The 24,676-nt window shown below is 54.1% G+C and overlaps 1 protein-coding gene across 1 annotated transcript in view; it reads right to left on the reverse strand.

Moving 5' to 3' along the window:
* Positions 1-4,682: 4,682 nt before the first annotated feature.
* The window catches only part of SLCO2A1 (solute carrier organic anion transporter family member 2A1), an 82,449-nt gene continuing 62,455 nt past the window's right edge, over positions 4,683-24,676 (reverse strand). Inside the window, exons 4-14 of the mRNA XM_027586383.2 lie at positions 23,535-23,762; positions 22,543-22,641; positions 20,352-20,488; positions 18,531-18,609; positions 17,831-17,995; positions 16,569-16,758; positions 14,483-14,648; positions 12,200-12,363; positions 8,434-8,498; positions 5,925-6,048; positions 4,683-5,019 (exon numbers count right to left, since the gene is read on the reverse strand). Of these exons, the coding sequence (XP_027442184.1) occupies positions 4,899-5,019; positions 5,925-6,048; positions 8,434-8,498; positions 12,200-12,363; positions 14,483-14,648; positions 16,569-16,758; positions 17,831-17,995; positions 18,531-18,609; positions 20,352-20,488; positions 22,543-22,641; positions 23,535-23,762 (1,538 nt within the window). The 3' untranslated portion in view covers positions 4,683-4,898. The remainder of the gene's footprint in view (positions 5,020-5,924; positions 6,049-8,433; positions 8,499-12,199; positions 12,364-14,482; positions 14,649-16,568; positions 16,759-17,830; positions 17,996-18,530; positions 18,610-20,351; positions 20,489-22,542; positions 22,642-23,534; positions 23,763-24,676) is intronic.

The raw sequence follows: 24,676 nt of genomic DNA on the forward strand, positions 1-24,676 counted from the left end.
GCCCCAGCTCCATCTCCTCTGCTTCCTTCCCCACCTCCCCACCCCCCTGCAAACTGCCTGTGGGCTGGGCCTTGCCTAGAAATCGTCCCAACCCCTTTCAGAGCCAGCATGGATGCTGCCTCCTTGGGAAATCCCCCTTCCCGACAGCCTGACGAAGCTGGCTTAAGTGTCCAAGAGCACCCATGTCCCCCAGATTCGCCTCCAGTGGTAGAGGATTCTAGCACTGTCCGTACCTGCTTTTTGTTTCTTCTGAGCTCACAGGATTAGCTTTCCCCACCCCTGTGGCAGTTGGGCAGGGACATGCACCTACTGGCCAACAGGCTGGGAGCAGAGATGGAGCCGGTCACCCTGGGGCCAGAACCCAGACTTACCAGTGCGAGACCTCTAAGGACTTTCTGGCCCTGCCTCGTCAATTCTGGTGGCATGTTATGAAATGGAGGGACCTTGGCATCCAAGCAGATTGCACGGTGGAGCCACGGCCCTGGAGAGCCACCCAGACCCGCAGTAGACTTTGAGCAGGAGAGGAGCGCCCTTTGTGTCACGTGACAGACGGGGCCGTTACCACAGCCCGGCCCTGCCTATCCTGCCTGAATTGCAATTGCAATTAGAGGAGCGGGTGAGATGGGCGGCTGGCCGCAAGATCCCCGCACATTTTAGTCACTGTTATTGACATCACGGTGCGGCAGTGCCTTGGGGAGGGGGGCCAGGGGCTTCAGCAAGCTGGGGTGACCCCTGTGTCGTGTGGGGATGAATGGCAGGGTGTGTCGTGGGAAAAAAACTTTCTCTCACTTACAATTTGCCAAGGGCTTGTCCGGGGCCTCTTTGCATATTTAACCTCTGAGGAAAGGTTATAATGAATCGGGTGCTATTGGCAGGAGATGGACATTTTCCCCAGGTATGTGGTTCCTGTGGTTGGGAAAGAGGATTTCTCCTTTGGATTTGCAGGGTTTCTCTGTCTGTCTCTGTCTCTCTGACACACACACACACACACACACACACACACACACACACACACACACACACACACACACACACACACACACACACACACACACACACACACACACACACACACACACACACACACACACACACGGAGCCCCTGCCAATCTCATCACTCCGGGAGCTGTAATATGATATTTTAATAACAATCTGAGACAGATGGATTCAACCCCCCCCCACCCCCCCGCTTTGCTGGTTGGAGAAGATGACAATGTGGCTTTGTTTCCTGAGAATCTGCTAACCTGTCACCAGGTGGGGGTGTTCCCTTGAAGGTCTGTCTGTGTGCCACTCTCTCAGGGCCTTTTCTCCTGAAAGCTTTTTCCTCTTTGTCCATTTTCTCTGCGACTCTCCGCTCATGGTCTTATCAGGTGAAACCGGCCCTGTGCAATGAGCACGTGTAATGTTCTTGCTACTTGAAGGTGGGGTAAATGACATCGTACCTGGTCCTCCCCACCTCCATCCCACCTTACATAGCCCTCAATGGATTCCCCACCTCCCTCCACGGGCTAGTGAATTTCAGTGGGAATAGACGGGCCTCCCCCTATTTCAGAATATCTCAGTATGGAGGCTGGGCCTGCAGCTGAGTCTGGAGGAGAAAGATCTGGACAGCCTGGTTTGAGTCCAGACCCAGATAGGTGTCATTTGGGTGAAGTGGGCCACAATGATTTCCTCAATTTCAGATTCCTCATCTTCAGTTGGGGCCTTCAGACCAGTCTGGCCTCCCTCATGGGGCTATGGTGAGGATCACCCCAGAGGGCTTTAGGCCAAAGGGATAATTCGTGGAGATACGGTATTTGATTTTCACTGCATTTTCCCACTCCTGTGCTAAGAAGTTCCAGGAAGGATGAGGTAAAAATTTCCTATAGACTCTTTCTTTCCTGGCTTTTTTTGTTCAGCCCCTGAGGGGCTGGATTATGCTGGCAGAGGAGTGGAACAGAGGGCTGGGTGGGGGAGGGCCTAGCCCTGCATCTGGCCACTGCACAGTTTCCAGGCTCAGGGGGAAGCAGAGCAAGTAGGGAGCCTCAGCCTGGGAAGGGACCAAAGACTCATACCGGCAGGACCCAAGGGACTGTGGATGCCTTTGGGGCCAGACCATCAAGGATGGTCGATGCTACTTTCCAGCCAGCCAGCAGGATGACAGCTAGAGAACAAACATAACTGATTTGGAGAATAATTGGGCCATTTTTTTGCACACTCAAGCTGGGAGAGTGAGAGTCCCACTTTTAGTACGTAGTATGCTCTTAACAGAACGGTGAGCTCTATTCTTCATGCCTGCCGGCTCCTGACGGCAGCCACCCAGGAAATCAGATTAACAGGCCCCCCTTCCATTGTCATTTTTTCCTTACCAAAGGCCGACAGAGTCTGTAAAGTTCTCAGTGGCCTAAGCACAAGTGGGTGTCGCCAAGTTTCTGCTGCACTGATGACCCACCACCAGGGTGTAGGGACCACCCACGTCGGCCTCACAGGAGAGGCCAGTCACAGGTGCCACTCCCACAGACTCGGGGACTGGCTGGAAGGGTTGGGAAGCTGTGTTTTAACCACATCCTCTATGAGCGTCCAGAACTCAAGGAAGTTTGCTCAGCTTTAGAAGTGTTTGCTCTAGAAGTGAAATGAAGACGACACCATTGTATTCTCTGCAGGCCGTCAGAAAAGATTTGCTGTGGGAAGTGGTAGGATGGCTGTGACCAAGTGACCAAAGACGATTATGATATTAATTCTGATTTGTATCACGGACTTAGCTATTGGTGCTCCACTCCACTTGTGGATATAAACTCAAGGCAGGGATCAGGCCTCCTGAGAGCCAAGCACTGTGGGCCTTTGACGGTTATCTGCAGAACTTCACTGAAGGAACAACAAGCACCTGCTGCCTGCTCTGAACCAGGGTGATGGGTGGAGAGTGGCGTTACCTCGGATCCCCAAGACCATGCGCCCCTGTGGTTGGGGCATGGGCATTTCCTCTGGCCAGAAAGTGCAGGTTCTATAGGCTCTCTGATGGATACAGATGACAGTACAAATTCATAACCAAGTTATATCCATAGCAAAATTATAATATATTAATAGCAATATCATAATAGAATAAAGCCTTGGGAGGGCAACCAATCTTCCAGAATCTGCAGGTTGGCATTCATTGTTCGTGAGCTCAGCTGAAGGCAGTGCCTTCAGAATTTGGTTAAATCACAGAGAGAAGGACCAGGATTAGTTGCAGGGAATCATTTTCCAAGTGGAACCATCTTAAAATGCTGAAACTGGCCCCTGAGGTTGCATGGAGCCTCCCTTCCTGAGTGAGATCTTTGGAAAAAGGGCCACGTGTAGCAGTAGCTTTCACAAAGACTTCAGTCTCATGGCGGTTTGGCCACTGACATACATTTTTTGCCTTACCAACATATGAGCCCTTTCCAGAGATGGCTTCTGGTATGCTTCTGGAGGGTTCTTCCAAGAGGTATGGCGCTCAAGAGAGCCATGTGTGGCAATAACCAGTTCCCAGCTGCTCCAGAGGACATGGTGAGCCAGGTCTCTGTCTGGCAAAAGGCTAGGTGCAGGGGCCATCTGGTGGGACATAGATGGTCAAGATCCTGTTGACAATCTCTGGGTTTGTGCTGTGTCACCCCTGCTGCTGCCCCCTAGCACACTCTAGGAGAAGGCCCAGTGTGGATGGGGGCGGGGAGGGGAGAGCCTAGGAGAGCTCGCTGGAGAGCCATGTACTAGCACTGCCTTGCACAAAGCTGGTCTGCAATAAATATAATACTTGTTGATGAAAGGCCTCCTTTGTGGGCATCTAACTCTGAACCTTTACCACATAGCAGGGGAGCCGCTCAACCCACGCCCCCGGGAGGGGCAGTGAGGAGAGGCTGACAACATGTTGAACACAGGCGTGTCTGGAGCCAGGGAAGCTGACCACCTGGCCTCTATTTCATGGGCTCACCGTCCAGCTTGGCAGACCCTGACACCACCACCCCCTCCGGCTTCATCACTTGCTCTGCTGGCATCTTGGACTGCCTGTCTTTACTCTTTGGCACACAGGGTGAGGTCCAGACAGGGAAGCCCACGTGCGGCCACCTCATCTGCTCCCAAGGAAACTCGGGGAGGGTCTTCCCATCACTGTGAGTTGAGTGGTCTCATCCTCACATAGAGGGTGCAGGAGGTTGGGCTACTGATCACTTCACGGCCCTCCCTGGGTCTTCACCATGGTGTGGCTTTCTTAGCACAGAAGCATCTAGAGTTAACAGGAACAGCATCTGGATGACCCACCTCGGGGTGTCTTGGTCTCTGCTCTGGTGCCTGAGTGTGGGGTAACTGAGAGGGGACCGGTTGGCCATACTTCCCAACATGGCAGCTTCCAAAATGGCCTTTTGGGGCAGGAAGCAAAGATCTGAGGGGAAGGAGGCCAGTCCCTCCTGAGTTCTGCGCTGATGCTGAGCCAAGACACAAAGAGGGCTACAGCCAGGCTCTCCCTCCCCTAGCCTGCCTCTGGCCATTAATCATAACGCAGCCCTCTCCCTTCTTCCCCTGGGAAGATAATGCTTTGCTCTCTCCACTTAGGAAACCAGCCCCACCCACAAGGCTGGGGATGGGGCAGGAGCTGCCTCAGTGGGCATCCTTGCTGGGGGATCCAGCACTGAGGAGAGCTTGGGCACACACAGGTGCCTCCCAAGGAGCCAGGGAACACCTGGCCCTTCAGCTCAGTACCCACCCAGCCCAGGTACACAGTGTGGACCTAAGGAATCCTGGGGTGGGGGCGGAGGCAGGGAGGGCAAATGGTGACTGGGGTTTTCTCTTATTTAGAAAACAAAATGGAAATGATGAAATGATGTGTTAACATTAGTAAATACAGGCAGGCGTGGAGGGGCAGGATCCACTTTCTGGAACAGGGCAGTGTCTGGGCCGAGGGTCAGGGGTCAGATGAGGCCCGCAGCCTTCTCCTGCACGTTGTACTCCTTGTTCTTCTTCACCCGCCAGCTGATGAACAAGAGCAGCAGTGCACCCAGCGCCTTGTAGCCCACCTGCAGGCCCAGGTACCTGTGGGGCAGGAGAAGACGAGACCAGTGAGGGGGTGTGGAGGCTCTGTGGCCGTGCTGTGGGCCAGGGCCATTAGGAAGAGTAGCATCACTTTCACAGTGGCCCAGGGAATATGCTGTCACTACTCAGGTAAGGATCCATTACCACCCTGGTGGGGACCACTTCCCAGGAGGCATGAGACTCCTAATTCAATGGTCCTCATTCCTGCATCAGTGACTCCCCCAGGGCCAGAGGCAACACTGCAGCCCCAGCCAGTCTGGAGGGTCCAGTCCTCCCAGCAGAGCCAGAAGAAGAGGGGTACCTGCTTGCTGCCCTCTTGGGGCACCCCTCTCCTGGCCGTCTATGCCACCCCCACACCATTCAGCCCCCCTCAAGCCCACTCTCCCCATAGTTTCTGGTTTATGTGATGATGGCAGCAAGTAAGGTGGCTGGAAGGGGTACAGAACTAATGAAGCTGCAGCTGGGCTTGGGCCCGCTGAGACAGTGTAGGCCCACCCACCCTTGACTTCTACTGTGAGCCACGATGGGGCCACCTGTCTCTGAGCAGCGGGAGCTGGCCTGGCATCGTCCCACAGCCATGGCCTTGCCTCAGACTCCAGCTAGCCCTTTCCCTTTGACAAACTTCTTTCTGCGACTCCTTCTCCTGAGGGACTGTAGACTAGGGGCTAGCTCCCAGCAGCACGTGCGCGTGTGCGCACACACACACACACACACACACTCCAGTACGTGCATGGCTCTCTTCACCAGTGACCCCTGCTCCCTGTCTGTGGCAGCACCCCTCTGGGCCTCTCCCTTGGGAGCCTGGCAGCCCCCACAAGGGGCACCGCAGCAGATGGCTGCCCTCTGCTCTGGCCCAGTGCCTGACACCCCCCACCCCGGGCCACGGGGGCATGCTGGGCCCTCACCTGTCTCGGAGAGCGTCATTGTCATAGTAGGCACAGGCCCCACGCCTCCCCGAGCACTGCAAGCTCCACCTGATGCAGGAGTAGTCGATGGTGAGGCCGTAGAGGGCTGGAGATGGCAGCCAGGCTGGCATCCGTGGGAAGAGAGTTCAGAGAGCCCAGGTTACATGGGGCTGCAGGCAGAGGTGCCCGGCGAGGTCGGGAGCAAGCCCCCCCCCCCCCCCCCCCCCCCCGCCAGCTGCCCTTGCATGGTTCCCATGAATGAGAATGGCTCTGCCCCACCCCTGGGAACTGAAGCGACTTTGGAAAGCCAAATCGCTGTCTGTGACAGCTGAATTCCTCTTTCACTAGAGGCTTAGAAGAGAAAAGAGACCTGAGCCATCCTGTCAGGGCAGTGAGTCACAGAGGTCACCTAGCTGCCAGCTCAGACCGACAACCTAGTTCTCACATCGGATTGGCCTCAGGTGGAGATATGCTGACCTCCACCGTGTGGCAGGGGTCTCCTGAGGGCATCGACCCCTCACGTCCTCACAGGGCCTGGAGGTGGGTGGGTGCCCTTGTTCTAAGGAGGAGGAAGGTAGGCACGGCTAGCTCATGCTTGCATAGCCAAGAGGGTCAGGGCTGGCCTTTGAACCCTAGTTTCCTCGAAGCCCATGCTCCTCCACTACACCAGACTTGCCCGGCTGGCTTAGACAACCCCCCCCCCCCAGAAGACCCCCGACACCCTGGCTGCTCAGAGCTGAACTTCCCCACAGCTGAGTGGTGAGCCCCGATCCAGCAGAGGCTATGCCTTCCTTCTGTTAAGTATTCAGGATGACCCCTGTATTGTTAGCTACAGTTCTGGGCAGTCACTGGACTGCGGAGGGATTCATCCAGGATCCACACCCTGAACCACTGTGCTCAGAACAGCCTCGTCGACTCTGTCGAGGGTGCTATGAGAAGCTGCTTGAGGAGATCTGCTTGTGGCTCCACCCATAAGTGGGAACCTTTGAGAACCAGCCTCTCTACTCAGACCCTGCTCATTTCCAAGTCTCTGGCTAAGCAGGGGATGGAAACTGGCCACAGGGATTGTCCACCAAGGATGCTACCCTAAATAGAAACGCAGTCCAGAAACATTTTCAGCCAGTCCCAGTGGGTAATTTTTAAACTTGCTGGGTTTTATCCATGTGAAGTCCTTCTTTCTACCCCAGAGTGCGATTGCGTTCTTGGGTGATAATGAATGGAATGCCTCTAGCCCGGATTTTCTAACCGTGATCGCATATCGAGTTGTTTGAGCTCAAGTGACAAAACAAGGCGGAAGGTGCAGTGAGCGGTGGGACAGTGGCTGTTTTCCAGGTGTCTGGGAGAAGCTCTTCAGAGCCCATCCTGGCCGCTGGCTGTGCTTCCTGCCCTGCATCCTCCATGCCGGTAACATAGGACTGAGCAGCAGGCTCTGAAGGGGCAGTGCTGGGACGAGGGCAGCAAGGGGCTCGACACCGAGAGACCCCGTGGAAAGGCTGCTTCGGTCCTCATCTGCACCCCTCACCCAACCTTTGGGGGAGAGGGCCCTGCACGGGTTCTTGCTCAGCAGGCCCCAGAAGGGACATCACCAACACAGGCCAGAAGGATGATGGAAGCTGCTGGAGGGCCAACTGCAGCCTGGCTCCCGGATAATAAGGCACAGCAGGCTCTGCAGGGATTTCAGCACTGGAGGTCAGCAAGGACACTCTGAGAGCGGCTAAAGTCCCTCTACTGCAGTTGCCCTACTCCCCGCTGCCCTGGGCACCCACTGGGTCCTTAATCAAAACTCAGCTGAACGTAATCTCTTTACCTGGCTTGCCCGGCACTGCAAGGGCCTGCACATTACTGCCTGGATGGGTCAAGAAGGCATGGTCTAGCATGAGCCTCTGGGAAAGGGCGGGCGAGGGGCACACATACCCCCCCACCAGCCCAGGCCCCCAGAAGGGCTGGGTGTTCCCCGCTCCCCGCAGGCAGCTGGCCCTCCTGGGGGGCATTGCTGACCATTTGCGCACGGCTCCATTTCTCCGTGGGCTCTGGGCTGCTTGAGTGTAGGCCGGGTTTGCCGGCAGAGGGCCCCACACTGAGAAACATTTGCAGAATAGAGGCAAGAGGAGTGAGTTTTGTCAAGTGGGAGGGAAGCCAGGGCTGGGCTCAGCTGTTGTTCTGGCTGGGACCGGAATGCAGGGTTTTGTTCCTACTGCCAGTTCTTGGAGAGAGATGAAAAAAATACCTGCCTTTAATTCTTTATTAGGTATCCTAGCTGTGTCCACTTTTCATTTTTCTTACATAGTTTTGTTTGGAATTAATGCCTTAGATGGAATCCTTCCTAACCTCAAGTAACGGGGAAACCGCCCATATAGGGTCTTGGCCTTTGCCTATGTGTTGATGATGCGCGGCCTCTCCTTACCGCAGAGATGAGACAGGGCTTCCCTCAGCCCCTCCCTGCACCTCACAGCCCTCAGATGCCCCGGCGCCGCTCCTCAAGAAGGAAGGGGGCATCTCAGGCACTTACCCAGCAGGCGCATCAGCAAGAACTGCACCCCGATGGCAAATGACTTTTCCTCCTGGTTCACCACGCTGAAAAGGAAGATAGGAAGTCAGCAGCCAGAGGACTCGGGGCTGTTCCCCGACTCAGTCAGTGGCAGCCAGCCTCAGAGCAAGCTAGAACCTACCCTCAAGGGGACTGACAGCCAGCTGGCTGACTCGATTCACCTCGGCCGCGTGCTCCTGATCGCTGGGCCAGCAGCATGAGCCCCCACCCCTGGGAACTCGTTAGAAATGCAGGTTCCCAGGCCCTATCTTAAACCTAAGAATCAGGTCACTGGGGGTGGGGCCCAGCCCTCTGCGCTTTAGGAAGCCCTCCAGGAGATTCTGTTGCGCACTCAAATTTGAGAACCTCTGGCCTCTGTGATTTTCAGGGCTGCCCCTGCCCCCTTCAAGAGGCAGAGGGCAAAAGAGGCTGGGAATGGAGAGAAGGATGGGGAAGGGTGTGTTCACAGCAGCAGGTCTGAACAACTCCCATAGAGTGTGAAGAGCAATAAAGACAGCCCTGATGAGAGTGTGATTAAGGCCCCTGGGCCATAGGCTTCTGTGTGCAACTGAAAGAATCCTTTACCTAGGGCCAGCTTTGTGGGTGTGGGGCCTCTGCTGTCTTCCAGGGCCCCGCCCTCAGAAAGGCCCCAGGTTTGATTTAATGCTCTGCTGTGGTTGGTCTTGAAATTCTTAATAATTTTGGAACCAGGAGCCTCCCATTTTCATTTTGCACTGGGTCCTACAAATTATATAGCCAGTCTTGCCCCCACCCTTCTTCCCTCAAGAGAGGACAAGCATTTGGCTGAGGAAGGAGATTCAGAGAGAGATGGGGAAGCTATCTGGTGGTGGTATTGCCAGGCCCTGCCATCCCAGCTGGGCAGGGGGCAGAGAGGGAGGACACCCCATCCACAAGGTGGGGAGCCAGGAGGTGGCCTACAGAGGCACCAGGGTTTTCGTGCTCTGAACACCCACACTCCTGGGTGGGGGTGCCTGTGGGGGAAGGGCATTTGGGGCGGAGGGGACATCGAGGAAGGGAACTCAGAAGTAATGTTCAGGTCTCTGCACACATTTTGTTCTGGCCTCACAGTCCTGCTAGCAACGTGGAAAGGGGCCCTCTTCCAGTTCCTCTGAAGGGTGGCCCAGTGAAAGCAATACTCATGGGCTTGAGGCACCCACTTAGGACCCGTCCCATGCAAAGTGCCTCAAATCTCCATCTAATGGATGCTCTCTTTATGCCCACAGGACCCTCCAGTGGCCCAAATTCATAATAGTCCTGGTCATTGTCCCTGGGCAGATGCCCCTAGATTCTGGACTGAATGGGGCTTGAGCACCCCAGTTCGGCTTCTGATGGACAACTTGAGCCCCTCCTGGTGTCTGCCCTCATCAGCTGTGAACTAACTCTGGTGTTTGGACCACTCTCTTCTTCCACATTTCTGGTGAACCTTCCCTCCCAGCCTGTATTTCCATGCCTGGTTGGGGGCCAGGGTACAAATAACACTTGGGTCGCCTACAAGGTCACCTTTAAGGCTCACCTTCTTCACACTAAATTGCATCCATTCTCCCATCTTTGCCAGTGGGATTTATCTTTAAATGATTTTGGGATCCTGGAGCCTCTTTAGTTTCACTCCAGCCCCTGATCAGACTTAAAAGGGAGAGGTTTTGGGGCGCCTGGGTGGCTCAGTTGGTTAAGCGTCTGCCTTCGGCTCAGGTCATGATCCCAGGGGCCTGGGATGGAGCCCCGCATCGGGCTTCCCACTGCGGGAAGCCCGCTTCTCCCTCTCCCTCTCCCTCTCCCTCTGCCTGCCACTCCGCCTACTTGAGCTCTCTATCTCTCTGTCAAATAAATAAATAAAATCTTAAAAAAAAAAAGGGAGAGGTTTTCTAGGAAAGCCCATCCTGTGGTTGAAATGATGCTCCTCCTCCACAGCTTCCCTAGCTCTGGGGCTTGATGGAATCCTCTGGGAGGTGGACAGGGACTGCCCCCTACTTGCTGCTCAGCAACTTCCCTGTGAAATGTCCTTATCCTGTTCCCTCTCCGCATCATGGCCACCCACAGATATTTCTCAGGGTTAGAGGGTCCACCATGGCCCATCTGGCCCTGGTGCAAGAGGTAACCCCCCTCAAGGGCCTTGGATGAAAGCACCGGTGTTTGGAATGCATAGGGTGGGGAGTGGTAGAAAGAGGGTGCTGATGGTGTTGGGAGGGGCAATATACTGTGGCCCTGAGTATCCCCACATGTTCCTGGAGAATATGCTAAGAACACAAGGTTCTGACTGCTCTTTTCCTGGGCTACTTCTCAGGGCTGTGGTTGCAATGAGCAACCTGGAGGCATGGGGTAAAACCTTACCCTAGACCAAGAGCAGGCTTGGTCTACATAGGTGGCTTTCCCAAGCTCAGTGTTCCTCACTGTGACAGAAGCTCACGGCATGTGACTCATACACCTGGGTCTTCCAGGTCACTCCATGAGATGTGGGGCACAAGGATAAATGATGCAAAGTTCCTGCTCTTTGCATGCACCTGTGAGAAACAGGCCTTTGTCTTTGAACCAGGAGTCTCCTGTCTGCTGCCAGCATTCTTGAAACAGTAAAAAAATAGGAGCTTGGGGGGTCCCTGGGGGGCTCAGTCATTAAGGGTCTGCCTTCAGCTCAGGTCATGATCCCAGGGTCCTGGGATGGGGCCCCGCATCAGGCTCCCTGCTCCGCGGGAAGCCTGCTTCTCCCTCTCCCACTCCCCCTGCTTGTGTTCCCTCTCTCGCTGTGTCTCTCTTGGTCAAATAAATAAAATCTTTAAAAAAAATAGGAGCTTGGTAGTTTGCAAGCTAACTTGTCAATAGGGTAAAATCCCAGGCCCTGACAGGTGGCTGCTTCTGTTCTTCATCTCCTAGCCTTTGGGGAAAATAGGTCATTGGCATCTAGCTAGCTGTTAATAATTCTTAGAATTTGGCTAATAGTGATAATTAACCAATATATAGAGTACCTTATATCTACAAAGCAATTTATCAGGTAATCCTGACACCCAGTCCCTTGTGGTCAATAGCAGCTGTTAATAATTCTTAGAATTTACCTTACATCTACAAAGCAATTTATCAGGTAATCCTGACACCAATCCCTTGTGGTCAATATCATGAACCTCTTCATAAATGAGGAAACTGAGACTCACTGAGGTTGGCAACATCCCAGGACATCCAGCCAGTGTACGGCCGAGCTGGGCCTTTGACCCTAGCACTGGGAATCCAGATCCTGTGTTTTTCCCTCTCTGCTCTCAAGAGGGGTGAGGACAGGAAAGAGGTGGGTTAGGTGAACTTGGCTGAAATGTTGTTTTCTCTTTGGCAGAGGGTGAGGTGAAGGAAGGGTCAATTCCCTCTCAAAACCTCAGAGGCATTCCACCGCCACTGTAAGGGCCACCTTGGCCAGCCTCTCTCTTCTGACCTGAGAACTTGGTCCTGGCTCCTCGCACACTTTTCTTATTTTCATCCTTTCTCAAAGCCCTCATTCTGTCTCTGAACTTTCCACATTTCCCCCCCTGGATTTTGTGCATCTAACTGAATTCTCTTCCTTCCTCTTAGTTCTTTCAGGATTTAAACATAAGTGAATCTTCAGGCATTTCCACAATGTGGAGCCAGGCAGCCTGGCTTCCCGGAGGCTCAGCCATTCATGGCTCTGCCTTCCCGGGGGTGGGGTCTCTCAGGGGCAGGAAAGGAGGAGAGACAGAAGCTGGGGGCATGGGGGACTGAGAGGCGCACTCACCGCAGAACCATCATGTAGAGTGGGTTGTGAGAGATGCAGGCAATGAGGGCCACGAAGGAGATGAGGAAGATGGCCGGCAGCAGGAAGTGGGCACAGGGGATGGGGCACGATCCCGACTTGGCTGAAGCGGACGCCCCGGTCACACAGCTGCAGTTCAGATACATCTTGGAAAGGAGAGGGAGGGGGAGGGGGGAGATCTGCTGTCATCATCCGCACCACCACACATTTTAAACGCCGGTACCAGCTCCAGCCAGAGTCCCTTGGGCAATGCTGCGTGTGAGGCTGGAGAGCAGGCAGACCTGGGGAGGTTTTTGAGGTGCCCCACGGGATACCGCCTCTGACCACTGTTTGGGCCATCAAAACCGTCTTCACCAAAACCGGTCATGGAGCAGGGGCTGGGCCCCTCCCGCAGTTCCACCCGCAGCAGGACATGCAGACCCCATCGCCAGGCAAGGCCTACCCAGCTTGGGACCAGGGGCCGGGAGGGCTCTCTTCGGGGCCAGGCCGCCCTCTGCACTGCCTCAGTGGTCCTGTGGGTGCTGTGTTTGCTGTTTGTGTGCTTCATGCAGGGAGGGTAAGGATGGGATAGACAGGAGACAGCAGTGGGAACCCAGTGGAACCCACGAAGCTCTTCATCTGTCAGGCCTTTGCCAGAGCTTCCTGCCTGAGAGGAACTCCTGTCCGTGAAGGACCCTAGGGAAGGAGGCCCCTGGCTCCAGTCTGCAAGTCCATATGGCGCAGTACTCTGGAACAACTGGCCTTGGGCGGCCCTGAGGAGAAGAATGCGTTTTCTTATCTTTATTTATTATATAATTTACTGTCTTTTCTTGATGTTATGCTAATGGATTTGTGCTATTGTTGGAAACCTATCGAGATGATTTCTGGAAGTAGACGAGTCAGAAGGAAGTAAATAAAGATAAGAAAACCACAGAAGCCACCACAGACTCCTCCGACTAGAAGGCCATAGAGAGACCATCTTCTTTGCGCTCTTTGTCCTCCCTCGGCCCACGGAGGTGGCTGTGGGAGCAGCCTTGCCCTGTGCTCTCAGAGGAGGGTGCTAAGCGGGGGCTGGCCTTGTCTGTGCCCTCCACACGGGCTTAAGGGAATGAGGCACGTTCTTCTCCTTAGGGCATCCTTAGCAGAACTGCGCGAACTTCCCACTGCTCTTAGGAGAAGGCACATCCAACTCCAGGGCCCGGCCCGCCCAGCCTTGCCCTGGGTGTGACATGCCTCTCAGCGCCAACCCTGGCCTTCCCTGCTTTATCCTGTGCCCGGCTCTGTCATGCCCTTGGGCCTTGCACTTGCTGTTCCTTTACCTGGAAGGCTTTGCTTCCAGGCCTTCCTAGGGTTTTCTTCTTCTGGTTGTTCAGTTCTAATGTCACTTCCGCAGGGAGGCCCCCAGGAACTAGAGAGTCTAGTCATTAAGTCTCTCCGTGGCATGGGATACATTCTAAAACTACCTTGTACATTTATTTGATAGAATGCAAACTCAACGAGAGCAGGGACCTTGTCTGAGTCCTCAACATCCGTGGCTCTGCTGGCTATTCACTAAGTATTTGCTGAACAGCTGAACAGATGTCTTGACTTGGTTTGCTGCTGGCTGACCCTAGAAGTCAGGAGCGGTAGCCCTCCGAGGGCTGGTAGAACCTCACCTCGTGGGCCCAGTGAACGTGGGCTGCACAAGTGGAAGGCCGGTGGCCAGCAGATACATGACCTTGAACAGATGTGCCCCAGACTGAGGCAGGGTCCTGGGTTCTAGTCCCACATCCGCCCCTAAATAGCTGCATGACTTCAGGACAGTTGTATAGCTACACATCAGGGCTGAGGGGTTCAACCAAATGCCCTAGATCACACTTCCAGCTCTAACCTTCTGGGTTCAGATCACAGAAGACCCTCTGCTCTCAATTTCTCTGGGCCTGTCCTTGTGGCTTCCCACACAGGCAGGATGCAGGACCCAGAGATGCCCCTTAGGATCCATCAGGATGAGACTCTAAGGCCTCAGCTGAAGGACTGCTTTGGCTCGTTTCTGCTCTGAGCATTGTTGGGCCTCAGGAATGTGAATTTTTTTGAACATCAGCCAACCTTTAATTCACTTTGGGCTGTAGGCATCTGGTCATGACCTTAGGGAAGGAGAGGTGGAGAGAGGGCAGGTGTGGCCCAGAGACCACGAGGCTGGGAGTGAGTGAGGCGCGGGTGGCGTTCTGCCCATCCTGGAGCCGAGGAGTGGTGAGAGAAGGCACGCGCTGAGCGCAGACACCCCCACGGGCCTTCTCTGGCCCTTACCAGCTGCCTGGAGGCCACAGAGCTGATGTTGACGTCGCTGCAGCCAGCATGGCAGGGTGAGAGGTACTCTACTCCATTGTCTCCGCACACTGGGTGGAAGATGGAGTCTGGGCACAGGCAGTGCCTGCGGCAGGCAGGAAGCTGCGGATGTATAGAACTTGATGTCCTGCCAGCAAAACAGGAAATGGGGAATCAAACAAAGCAAGACCAAAGAAAAACCTCCCCACGCCAGCCCAGCGTGAGTTCCCTGCCTGGTTCGTGTGCCTGTGTGTCTCCGTTTGTCTTGGGCCAGCGCCACCCTGGGATCTGAATTACGCCTGTTGGAGCCAATGGTGAATGCCCTGCTTGGTCAGTGCTCATGGCACCATCAAGTGCTGGCCAGAAAGACCTGGTCAGCAAACCCCACACTGCAGAAAGGCATTACGACAACCAACCAATCACCCAACCAGGACTCCAATCAAAGAGATGGCAGATGCTACACCAAAGTCACAGACAATACTTCCTTTCTCTCTTCCTCCGCCCGGGCTTGGGCTGATGGAAGGCTGGGGCCCCTGGTCACTGCATCCCCCCTGCACCACAATCCAGGGGGTTTCACCAGCTGATCTCACCATTCCTACCATCCTCCTCATCTGACAGTCACGATTGTTCTCTGCGGGGGAGAGGGGGTTGGGATAGGCTGACAAATCGCAGACCAGGGCTCTGCTAAAATAATTACACTGCTGATGGTTAACATTAATGGGGTATCTCTTATGTGCCAAGCAAAGCGCCCAAGACTTTTCATGCTGCCATCACAACTCTCGTGACAAGAAAACTGAAGATTAGAAAAGTAACTTTCGCCAACTACAAAGCACTGTGCCAGAACTCACCCCAGTCTGATGACAAAGCCCTGTGCTAAAAACTCCCCATGGGGGGGGGCGAGCCTTGGTGGCCCAGTCAGTTAGGCGTTTGACTTGTGATTTCAGCTCAGGTCATGATCTCAGGGTCTTGGGATCCAGCCCTGTGTTGGGCTCTGCGCTCAGCAAGGAGTCTGCTGGAGATTCTCTCTCCCTCTCCTTCTCTTTTATTTATTTGAGAGAGAGAGAGAGAGAATAAGTAGGGGGAGGGGCAAAGGGAGAGGGATCCCAATGTGGGGCTTGATCCCAGGACCCTGGGATCATGACCTGAGCCAAAGGCAGACACTTAACTGACTGACCCACCCAGGCTCCCCTAAATAAATCTTTTTAAAAAAGCTCCTAGTGAGAACCACCCGAAGGCTCAAAGTCTTCTCGGCTTCTCTCAATCCATAGTCAGCCTGCAGAACAATACAAACTGGGTGGGGGTTCCTGCCCTGAGCAACCCTCCCTTCCCTTGTACCCCTTCTCTCCTTCACCCACCAAAGACAAAAGACGGTATTTCAAAGAAAAAGAGAAAACACCAAGGCTGAAAGTTACAGTTTCTCCAAATGTTGCAACCTCATTAGGCAAAAGCTAAAAGAAGAGGTGGTTGGAAGGGGCACCCAGGAAAAAATAAATGCTCCTTGCTCAGCACCTTCCCCTCATGGGCCTCTAAAGCTCTTCCTGAACATGAAGCCAGACTTAAAACCTGGGACCAGATTGCTTTATGCAAACTGACAGGTATACTTTACCTGCCCTCTTCCTCACCTGCCCTAATTTTTTGAGTCTGCCATCATTTTCATTATTCTTTCCCAGATCTTTTCAAGTCTCCTTCTCTCATCTTTCTGCAGCAGCTCAAGGATACTTTGTAATTGTAGCCGACACAGAGCTGAGGCTAAACATAGCTTATTTCCTGGTTCCTGAGGCTCATAGCCCTACAGATTCATCCTTAAACCAAACTCATTAGTTTTTGGTGCTTCTTAAAAAACAGAGCCCTGACCCTGATTGCTGTTGGCCCCCTAGGACCCTCAGATTTCTTCTCATAATTGAGCATATGATTCAAGACTTCATTTTCTAAGTTGCAACGTAAGAGATTAGATCAAAAAGTGAAAAGGAGAGAAGAGAGTTGAGGGAGCAGAAAGGAAAGCGTATGGCAGCCCGATCCAGGCTCTGGCCTCAGCAAAAGGGATCTTCTCACCTCTCATTCCCATTACCTGGGGGGATAGACCTCTGCTACAGTGGGGGTGGAACATCCCATGAAGAAGAGAGGGGCGCAGAGGACCATGGAGATGGTGATGATGGTGGCAGCCACGCGGGGAATGGTTTGCAGAGAGAAAACAAAACGCTTCATGAGGATTCCTCCAAACAGCATCCCCAGTGCTGCAGCAGGAAGGTTCACAGCACCTACAGATAAAGAGAACCTGTCTGGGTGCACAGGACTGGGAGTGGGGGCAGGGCACAGATGCTGAGCTGAACCATGGACAAAGGGGCATGGCTACTTGAAGGAACATTTGATACATTCAATTGCAGTGGTAATAGCTGACATTAACTGAGCGCTTACTGTTTGCCAGGCACATCTACAGACTTATCCTGACTTAGCAGATTGCCCTGCTTGTGCAAAGAATAAAGAAACAAGTGGAGTCCTTGCAGCCAGAGGGATGTGGGTTGAAGGTACATTTATTAAGCACCTTTCATTACCTGGGCCCTCATTGCTTTCTTACTGTGACCACATGAGTCCCAAGGTGGTGTCCCTGTCTGATGTGCTAGCTGGTGACTGAAGGTTAAAGGGGTGAGGTCACAGCCAGTGCCCTGACCACCTTGCCACATCCATATGGCCAGGCTCACCTGGGGACTGGGCTCTGTAGTTCCCTTTGGTACTTGGTGGGACCACATCAGTGCCTCTCGATGTCAGCTGCACAAAATACCAACGCTGGGCCCCACCCAGAGATTCTGCTTTCATTGACTGAGCAGGGAGCCCGGGTGTCTGTATTTTTTTAAAGTTGTCCAGGGGATCCTAAAGTGCAGCCAGGATGCAGAATCACTGGGCCACATATTCCTTACCCAAGTGAATGTATCTGAGTCCTTGGTGAAGAAAGGAAAAAAAACCACAAGGCATTTTGCCTAACCCCAAATTCTACCTTCTCTCTTTCCTCTGTTTGCCCTGATGATGTCAGGGCCTTGGGAGGCTGTCAGGTTTCCAGCCCCTCTGACGGGGAGGAAGGCAGACCCTAGCCTCCACCCACCCCTGCCTGGAATGATAGGGGCCCCAGAGATCTGCCAAGAACATTCTAGATTGCTAACCAGGAAAAATGTCCTTAAAATTCTTTCCTCTGGGCCAGTCCTCCTCTGGCTCTTGTCTGTGTCCGGTCTGGCCTCGCCCATCCCTGGATGGGTGGAGGAGGGCCCAGCCACTCCTGCAGGCAGGGCCCAGGCAGGGCCCCCCAGCTCCTGCAGCACCCCCACCCTCCAGACTCACCGATGAGGAAGTTGGCATAGGCAGCAGAGGCGCCATACTGCTTCTCCAGGAACTTGTTGAGGAATGTGGAGAGGCCAGCAATGACAGAGGAGAAGGTGCACTGGGCCAGGACCACCAGCATGAAGAGTGGGTTCATCAGCAGCCTCAGGAAGATGTGGGGAAAGCCTGCAAACAGATGGCTGTCAGGGGCCGGGCCCTCATGGCAGTCACCACACGGGTAGCTTGGGACTAGTCACTGCCCTTTCTCCTCCTCCAGGCAGCCCTCCTCTCTTCCTCAGGGCAGATCTGAGGCACCAAGATGTTCAGTGGCCAGAGGCACACAGCCGCTCGACTCCCACTCAACATGCTCATGGGCTAAGTAAAGTGAGGACGTGCCTGGGAGATATCAGGCGAAGCCTGGATAGAAATAGAGCTAACACTGGAAACATCCTCCTCACACGACAGCCACCTCCATGTAAAAGGAGAGGAGAGAACACGGGGGCTGGACCATGGAGGCGGGGCTGACTCTGCTTAACTCTGAGTCTCCTGGAACCTGCACAGAAGCAGTCACCAGGACCCCTGGCAGAACCCCTCCTGAGAGATGGGACCACCTGCTCTTACTGCCCCTTACCACACGCCACACCACATGGGCTGGGATACCCCCTGGCCCTCACTGCAAGCCAGGCCCGCCCCCCAGGACTTTGCTGGGTCAGTTAGTTACATTTAATGAAATCCACCAGGGAGCTTCTTGGCTTGACCTCGTCCATCTTCCTTGCCTCATCCACTATAGCTGGAGACCTCTGGAGGCAGCAAAAGGGGTGAACGTTAATGGCCTAGGCTCCCTTTAGTGACCCTTCCCTGGGCCCTTGCCCCTCCTGGTCTCGGTGGCTCAGGGACGGGCAGCACTGAGCTGCCCCAGGTGTGGGTGGGAGGGCGCCCAGAGAATGCTCTTGAAGCAAATGCTACTTGCATGTCAGTGAGCCCAGTGCTGTGGCTGCCGGCCAGAACACATCCACAACAATGCCTCCCGACACTCCCCTGGGCATGTCATTCAGATCTAACTTTCCTTTGACTGATGCCAAAAGGTGTCCGATCAGATCTCACCCCTTGTCTGTCTGTCATGGCTACACTTCCTCCCCGTCCTCAGATTCCAGGGGCCGCAGGCTTCTGAGATACACTGGTCTAGAATTACCTCTGTTTCTAGCTCTTTCTTTCTGTCTCCTCTATAGAGTCCCTGCTTCCTTCTGGGCCCAAAGCTGAGTCCTGCTCAAGGCTCCAGCCTGGCCCCTAGCCCACACCTTCTACCCATACCATCTCAGTGAGATCGCCTACCCCTTGCGAACTCGTCAGCTGCAGCTTTGAACCCCTGCACACGGTGTGCAAGGCTCCCCCCGAGCCCTGATGCCACTGGGGCTCCCCTGGGGAACACACCACCAGGCACGGGAGCTCCCACGCACTGAGTGCTTACTCCACACCAGGAACCATGCCCAGCCTTCCACACACATCGGCACTCCTCACAGCCTCCTCTGAGACTCGTGCTCTATCTCCAGTATTTTAAAGGAAACTTAGAAACAAAGAAACTTGCCCAAGATCACTCAGCATCTGGACTCAGACTCAGGTTTGCCTGACCCCCAAACCACCGTAATGCACTGACAACCTCTGAAATTCTTCCCCAAGACAAGCGGAGGCTCTCCCACCCCCGCCCCTCTTCCCACAGCTCGGCCTAGATCTCACACACCTCACTGCCAAATGCTGAGCTCTGGCTCTGGCTCACTTCAGCTCCCTTCTCCTCCAATCTGTCGGCCGCTCAGTCCTTGGCAGCCCCTCCAAGAACATCGCTCCCTGCCCTCGCCTCGGCTGCGCAGCAGCCCCCGCCCTGGCGCTCAGCCTCATCCCCCGTCTCTACACAGGCCTCTTCAGATGGCCAGCCTCCCCTCCTCCCTGACTCCCCGACCTCAGCCCAGCTGCCATGGTGCCCCCTGCGTGGTCACCCAGTCACTGCAGCGCCCCAGAACTTCATGGGGTCGGAACAAGTTTTAGACCCTAGGCCTAACATCAAAGCCCCTCCTAGACTTCTCGTCTCTGTCTTCCATTCTCATCCTTTTCTGACTTCTTCCCCAACAGACACACAGAAGGTCCATCTGCCCATAGTCAGCTCGCTCTCCAGCTTGCCCTCCCGCTCCTCAGCTCTAGGGGGTCTCCTTCAACTCAGTCCTGCATGTTCACACGTGATGGGTCAACTGTGCCAGGTCATATATTCAGCTTTTCCTGGCTCTTCACTGTGAACTTGGTGTTTCCCGAACTGCGTTCCCCGGAACCTTCCTGATGCCTGAGATGCTGACATGGTAAGGGGACACTGGTGGGAGACCGTCTTTTGGAAATTCACCAGCACTCTCACCTCTCAAAGCCTCTGAGAAGTCCTGAGTCATATAACTTGTTTAGATTTCACCCAGAATTTGCTTCTCAGTTCAGTTTATTTTTTCCTACACCTCCCTTTCTTGAACTTCGATAGGCAGGGAGTCATGGGCTCTTAGAACCTTACCTCCACTTCCCTGAGCATTGTTCGAGGAAAGAAAAAAAAGGGGAAAGAGGTGAGAACCAAGGACGCTGAAGAGATGAGCAGGCCCAGCCACCAGGCTCCAATCCACCGGGGGTCTCCAGGGCTCAGGTTAACGGCAGCTGGGAAAGAAAGCAAAGGGAACAAGTGTTTTCTGGATGAATGTGGGTTCTCATTTTGCTGGAAAGAGGGCCTCTGATCAGGGGGACTTTCTTCCCATGATGCAGAAGAGGTAAGCCATGAGCTAGAATCTGAGTCAAGACAGCATTCCCTCTCCAGGCCATCTGGTCTTTGGAGCATGGTGACCACTGAGCATAAAGCGGAACATCAGAGAATCCCCAGGCTGAAGGAATCAGAACCTTGGCCTCACTTTATTTTATTCCCAACCCTTGGTAGGAATAACAATGAAGGAGGCTGCATCCACCCACCTCCAACCAATCAGAAAACTGAGGATCAGAGACATTAGCTTTGCACTGGTCCAAGGTCAAGGCTGGTAAGTATTATTTCATTGGTCAGTTTTAAACCCATGTCTCCCTGGTGTCCAAGCCTGCACTCTTAACCACTGCCTGCTACTGCCTCCCAACTTTATTGATCCTTAAGAAAGGAGGCCCCATAATCCTTAGGAGCCTGAGGGAACAACCATTATCAGAGTGGGCTGCTGAGCCTCCAAAGGAGATACTTCTGGCAATGTCTCCCATCAGCATCTGAGAGTCTGCCATTGTGTCTCTCTTTGTAAAGAAACTATGTGGGCATGAAAGGAGGGAGAAGGTAGCAGAATGGTCTTCAGCCAAGCAATGCCAGGCATCGCTGGGCACTGGCCCTGGTACTGGGAGCTCAGCTGCAAGTCTCTTTGGGCAACCAAGAGGCAAGAACCAATTCAGGAAGTGCCAGTAAAAAGGCAAAGAAGGCTTGACCCTAATGCAGAAAGCTCCCCCGGGCTTTTCCCTGTCATGTGAAGTAAAGGCAGGTGACACCTCAAGGAAGACATCATGGTCTGATGGTCCCCAAGAACAGGAGTCTGTGGACTCTGGCAGCATGGTGGCTTTAATGCCTGTCCACATTCTTTGTGTGATGTGCAGGCTCTGATCTGTGTGCCAGGAACTGGTGGGAGTACTATTCCTGAGAGTCTGGCTCAGATCTGCCTTCTAGCCACATCTTCTGGCTAGTTGGAGCTTTCTGTACCACCACCACACTCCACACATGTTCCACCTCTTGGCCTTGTCCAAGTATTTTTCTCCACCTGGAAGGCAGAAATTGCACCCACCGATGGGGCTCAATGCAGATGTCAGCTGCCTGGGAAGCCCTCCCTGACCACCTCGGGCAGGAGCACTGTCTCCTCCTTGGAGCCTCCAAAGCACTTTGCCTGCCCCTCTGTGACAGTGCTGGCTCTCCCTGCCCTTTGGGAGGCTGGGTGGCATAGGACAAGCTTACAAAGGCCATGAGCTCTTGTAGGATTCACTGGGGGGCTGGCTCCATGAGGGGTTACCTCAGTGTTTGTGCCGTGGTCTATAGACCATATGTCCTCCTCATTCTAAGATACACAGTGATTTAGTCCATACCATTTTGTGAAGAATAAGAGCTCATACCTGTAAACCTCTTAATATATATCAGGCATGTTCTAATCCTTACAACGACTCTATTTTACTATCATTAGCCCCATTTTCTAGATGAGGAAACCGAGGCACAAAAAGATATGGATACTTGCTCAAGATCACTCAGCCAGTGAGAGGTGGAACCAGGATTAACAGCTTGTTTACTGCCAGTGCCCACAGAGTTAAGCATGATGTGAATCATAACCCATGTGTATATTTTATGTAGTGCTTTTTTTATCCTCAAAAGAGCTCTTATTAAATCTTTTCTTAAAATAATTAAACACCACCTTAGAATCCAAGGACCATAAAACTGTTTTTAATACCACCACCAAGATGGGTAGCCGTGGTGGCGACAGCTGAGGCCCTGCCCCAGGTCTCAAGGTTTTCGGCTACGAACTTCCTGAGGACAGAAAGGGTCCTGTGCCAGAGGATTCACGCGGTCTGCTCCCAGCTGTCTGGGGTGAGGGAAAGAGGGGGCCCAAGCATCTGGAGTTGAAGCTTCAATTTTCTGCCCTGCCTGGCCGGGGCCGGGGAGGCTGCTTTGTGGAACGAGCGGTAGGACAAGCACCCTGGCACACACTCACCTGGGTCCACTCTGCCATAGTCCACGAAGATCTGCAGCATGACGGAGCCCAGCAGGTACCCGAAGGCCGGTCCGAATACAGAGATGGCAAATAAGATGGCTGGAAAGGGGAGCAGGCAAAGGAGGCCGAGGGAGCCTGAGAGAGTGTGGCAGCCCCAGGTTCCTTCCCTAGCTGAGGGTTTCCTGAGATGTCACGCCATCTGTCCCCTGGCCCTAACAAGTCCACACCGAGGGCATTTCCCATAGACAAGACCAGAATCACTCAAGATCCTGAGATGTGCAGAACCAAAGCTGTTTCTCCTCCAGCCAGCTGCCAGAGAGATCCACTTGCCAGGAGGGAAAGCCTCCCCAGCACTTAACGATTCCTGCTGAGTGTGCTGGTGGGCGAGGCTCCCTGCGAGTATGATGCTGGGGGCCGTGGCAGGAGCTGTGGGGCCACTGAGCCAGTGAGGGAGCTCTGTCTGGTTTGGGGCATGGGCCTCGAGAATGCTCAGTGTGGCTTGTTCTAAGGGAAGGATGGGCGCAGTCAGGTGGTCATTTGTTATCTGCTTTGCTTGTCCTTCCTTGAGGCTGTGCTGTCCCTAAGTGGACAGTTCAGGAAGACACGGATACCCCGGCCTGTGCCTGGAGGATCGGACAGCAATAGTTCCAGGAGCTGGTAAGGAGCTCCCCTGTGCCCAGCATGGGGCTAAGGGGTGACCTACATTACTTATGTAATCCCACAGCTGCCCAGGGCATGGATACTATTAGCCCCGTTCTGCAGGTGAGGGAACCTGGGGCCCTGGGGCCCAGCCACCTGCCCAGGATAACACAGCTGGTAGGTAACAGAGCTGGCCTTCCAGCCAGATCTGTCTGCTCCCCAAACCTCAGCACTCATTTGCTGTGTTGTGGGGCAAAGAAGGTCCAACCTTGATTCAGCCCCTCGGGGCCTCAGCAAAGGCCACTTCAGGACTGGGCCCCCTCCCTGCTGCCCTCCTCAAGCCTGTGACTCACAGATGTACAGGGGTGAGTTGTTGGGCTCAGAGAAGTCGTCCACATAGGAGATTCCAAATGGCTGAATGGGCACCGTCCCGACACCTGCCAGCAGCTGGGCGACCACCATGAGAGCCCACATGCTGCTGGTCTCCTTCCGGGAGTCCTGGGTGGTGCTGTGGCACTTGCTGGGGGGCAGGTCCTGCCAGTGCTTCTGACAGAGCTCGGCTTGGAAGACGCTGTTGTTCCCTGCAATGAGAGGGCATGCCGGTCACCAGCCGGTCTCCCAGTTCCACCAGCTGCCCTCCAAACCTGCCCTTCCTCTCAGGCCTTTGGGAAGTGACTATAGACACAGAGGTCAGAGTGCGGCCTTCCTGCTCTGGGAGCAGCCCTTCTTGGGTGGGAGAGGAATCTTCCGCCCATGGCTATCCATTTCTTTGTCCTCTACGAGTACAGGCGGGGGCCTGAGCATGGAGGCTGATACTGTCATTCCCGGAGGAAAGGGTCACCCAGTTGAAAAAGGGGGATCCAGGATCAAAACCCAGGCTTGCTGGCCTGAAGTGCCCCGTGCTCATCCTCAAGGTTGAGGTCCTCAGGGTGTGGTTCTCTTTAGCAGGACAAAGGCCATTCTGTCTCACAGAAGACAGTGTCAGCCCCACCCGGGATGGTGGGGGTCCCTCCTGTGTCATGACCCTCGGAGCCTGATTCCTGGATAAGCCTGGCAGTGTGTCACACAAAGGCATTTAATGTCCTTCCTGAATGTGGACAGCAACCAAGAATCCTACAACTTGGGGAGCTGGAAAGGACTTGAAACTGTCTAGTTTAGTCCCTCCTATTACAAATAGGCACCACAGGAGCCAGGCTGCACCTTGAGACCCTTCTGTGAGGGTCCCAGAGACTCCCAGCGTTCTGTGAGCACCATGTGGCCTGTGGCTGTGGGGACCGGGCCAGGCTGGACTGCCACTCCATGCAGCTGTTTTAAACTTGGCCCACACTAACCAATCAGCACTGTCCGCTCTCTCCAAGGCCTTGAGAGATCTTGAGGGATCCATTAGATCCCTTCTTCTCAACATATATTGTGAGAATGTCTATGCTACCTAGAGCAATCTATACATTTAATGTAATCCCTATCAAAATACCATCCACTTTTTTCAAAGAAATGG

The sequence above is a fragment of the Zalophus californianus genome, chromosome 1 (genome assembly GCF_009762305.2).
Source record: "Zalophus californianus isolate mZalCal1 chromosome 1, mZalCal1.pri.v2, whole genome shotgun sequence".
Classification (NCBI taxonomy): Eukaryota; Metazoa; Chordata; class Mammalia; order Carnivora; family Otariidae; genus Zalophus; species Zalophus californianus.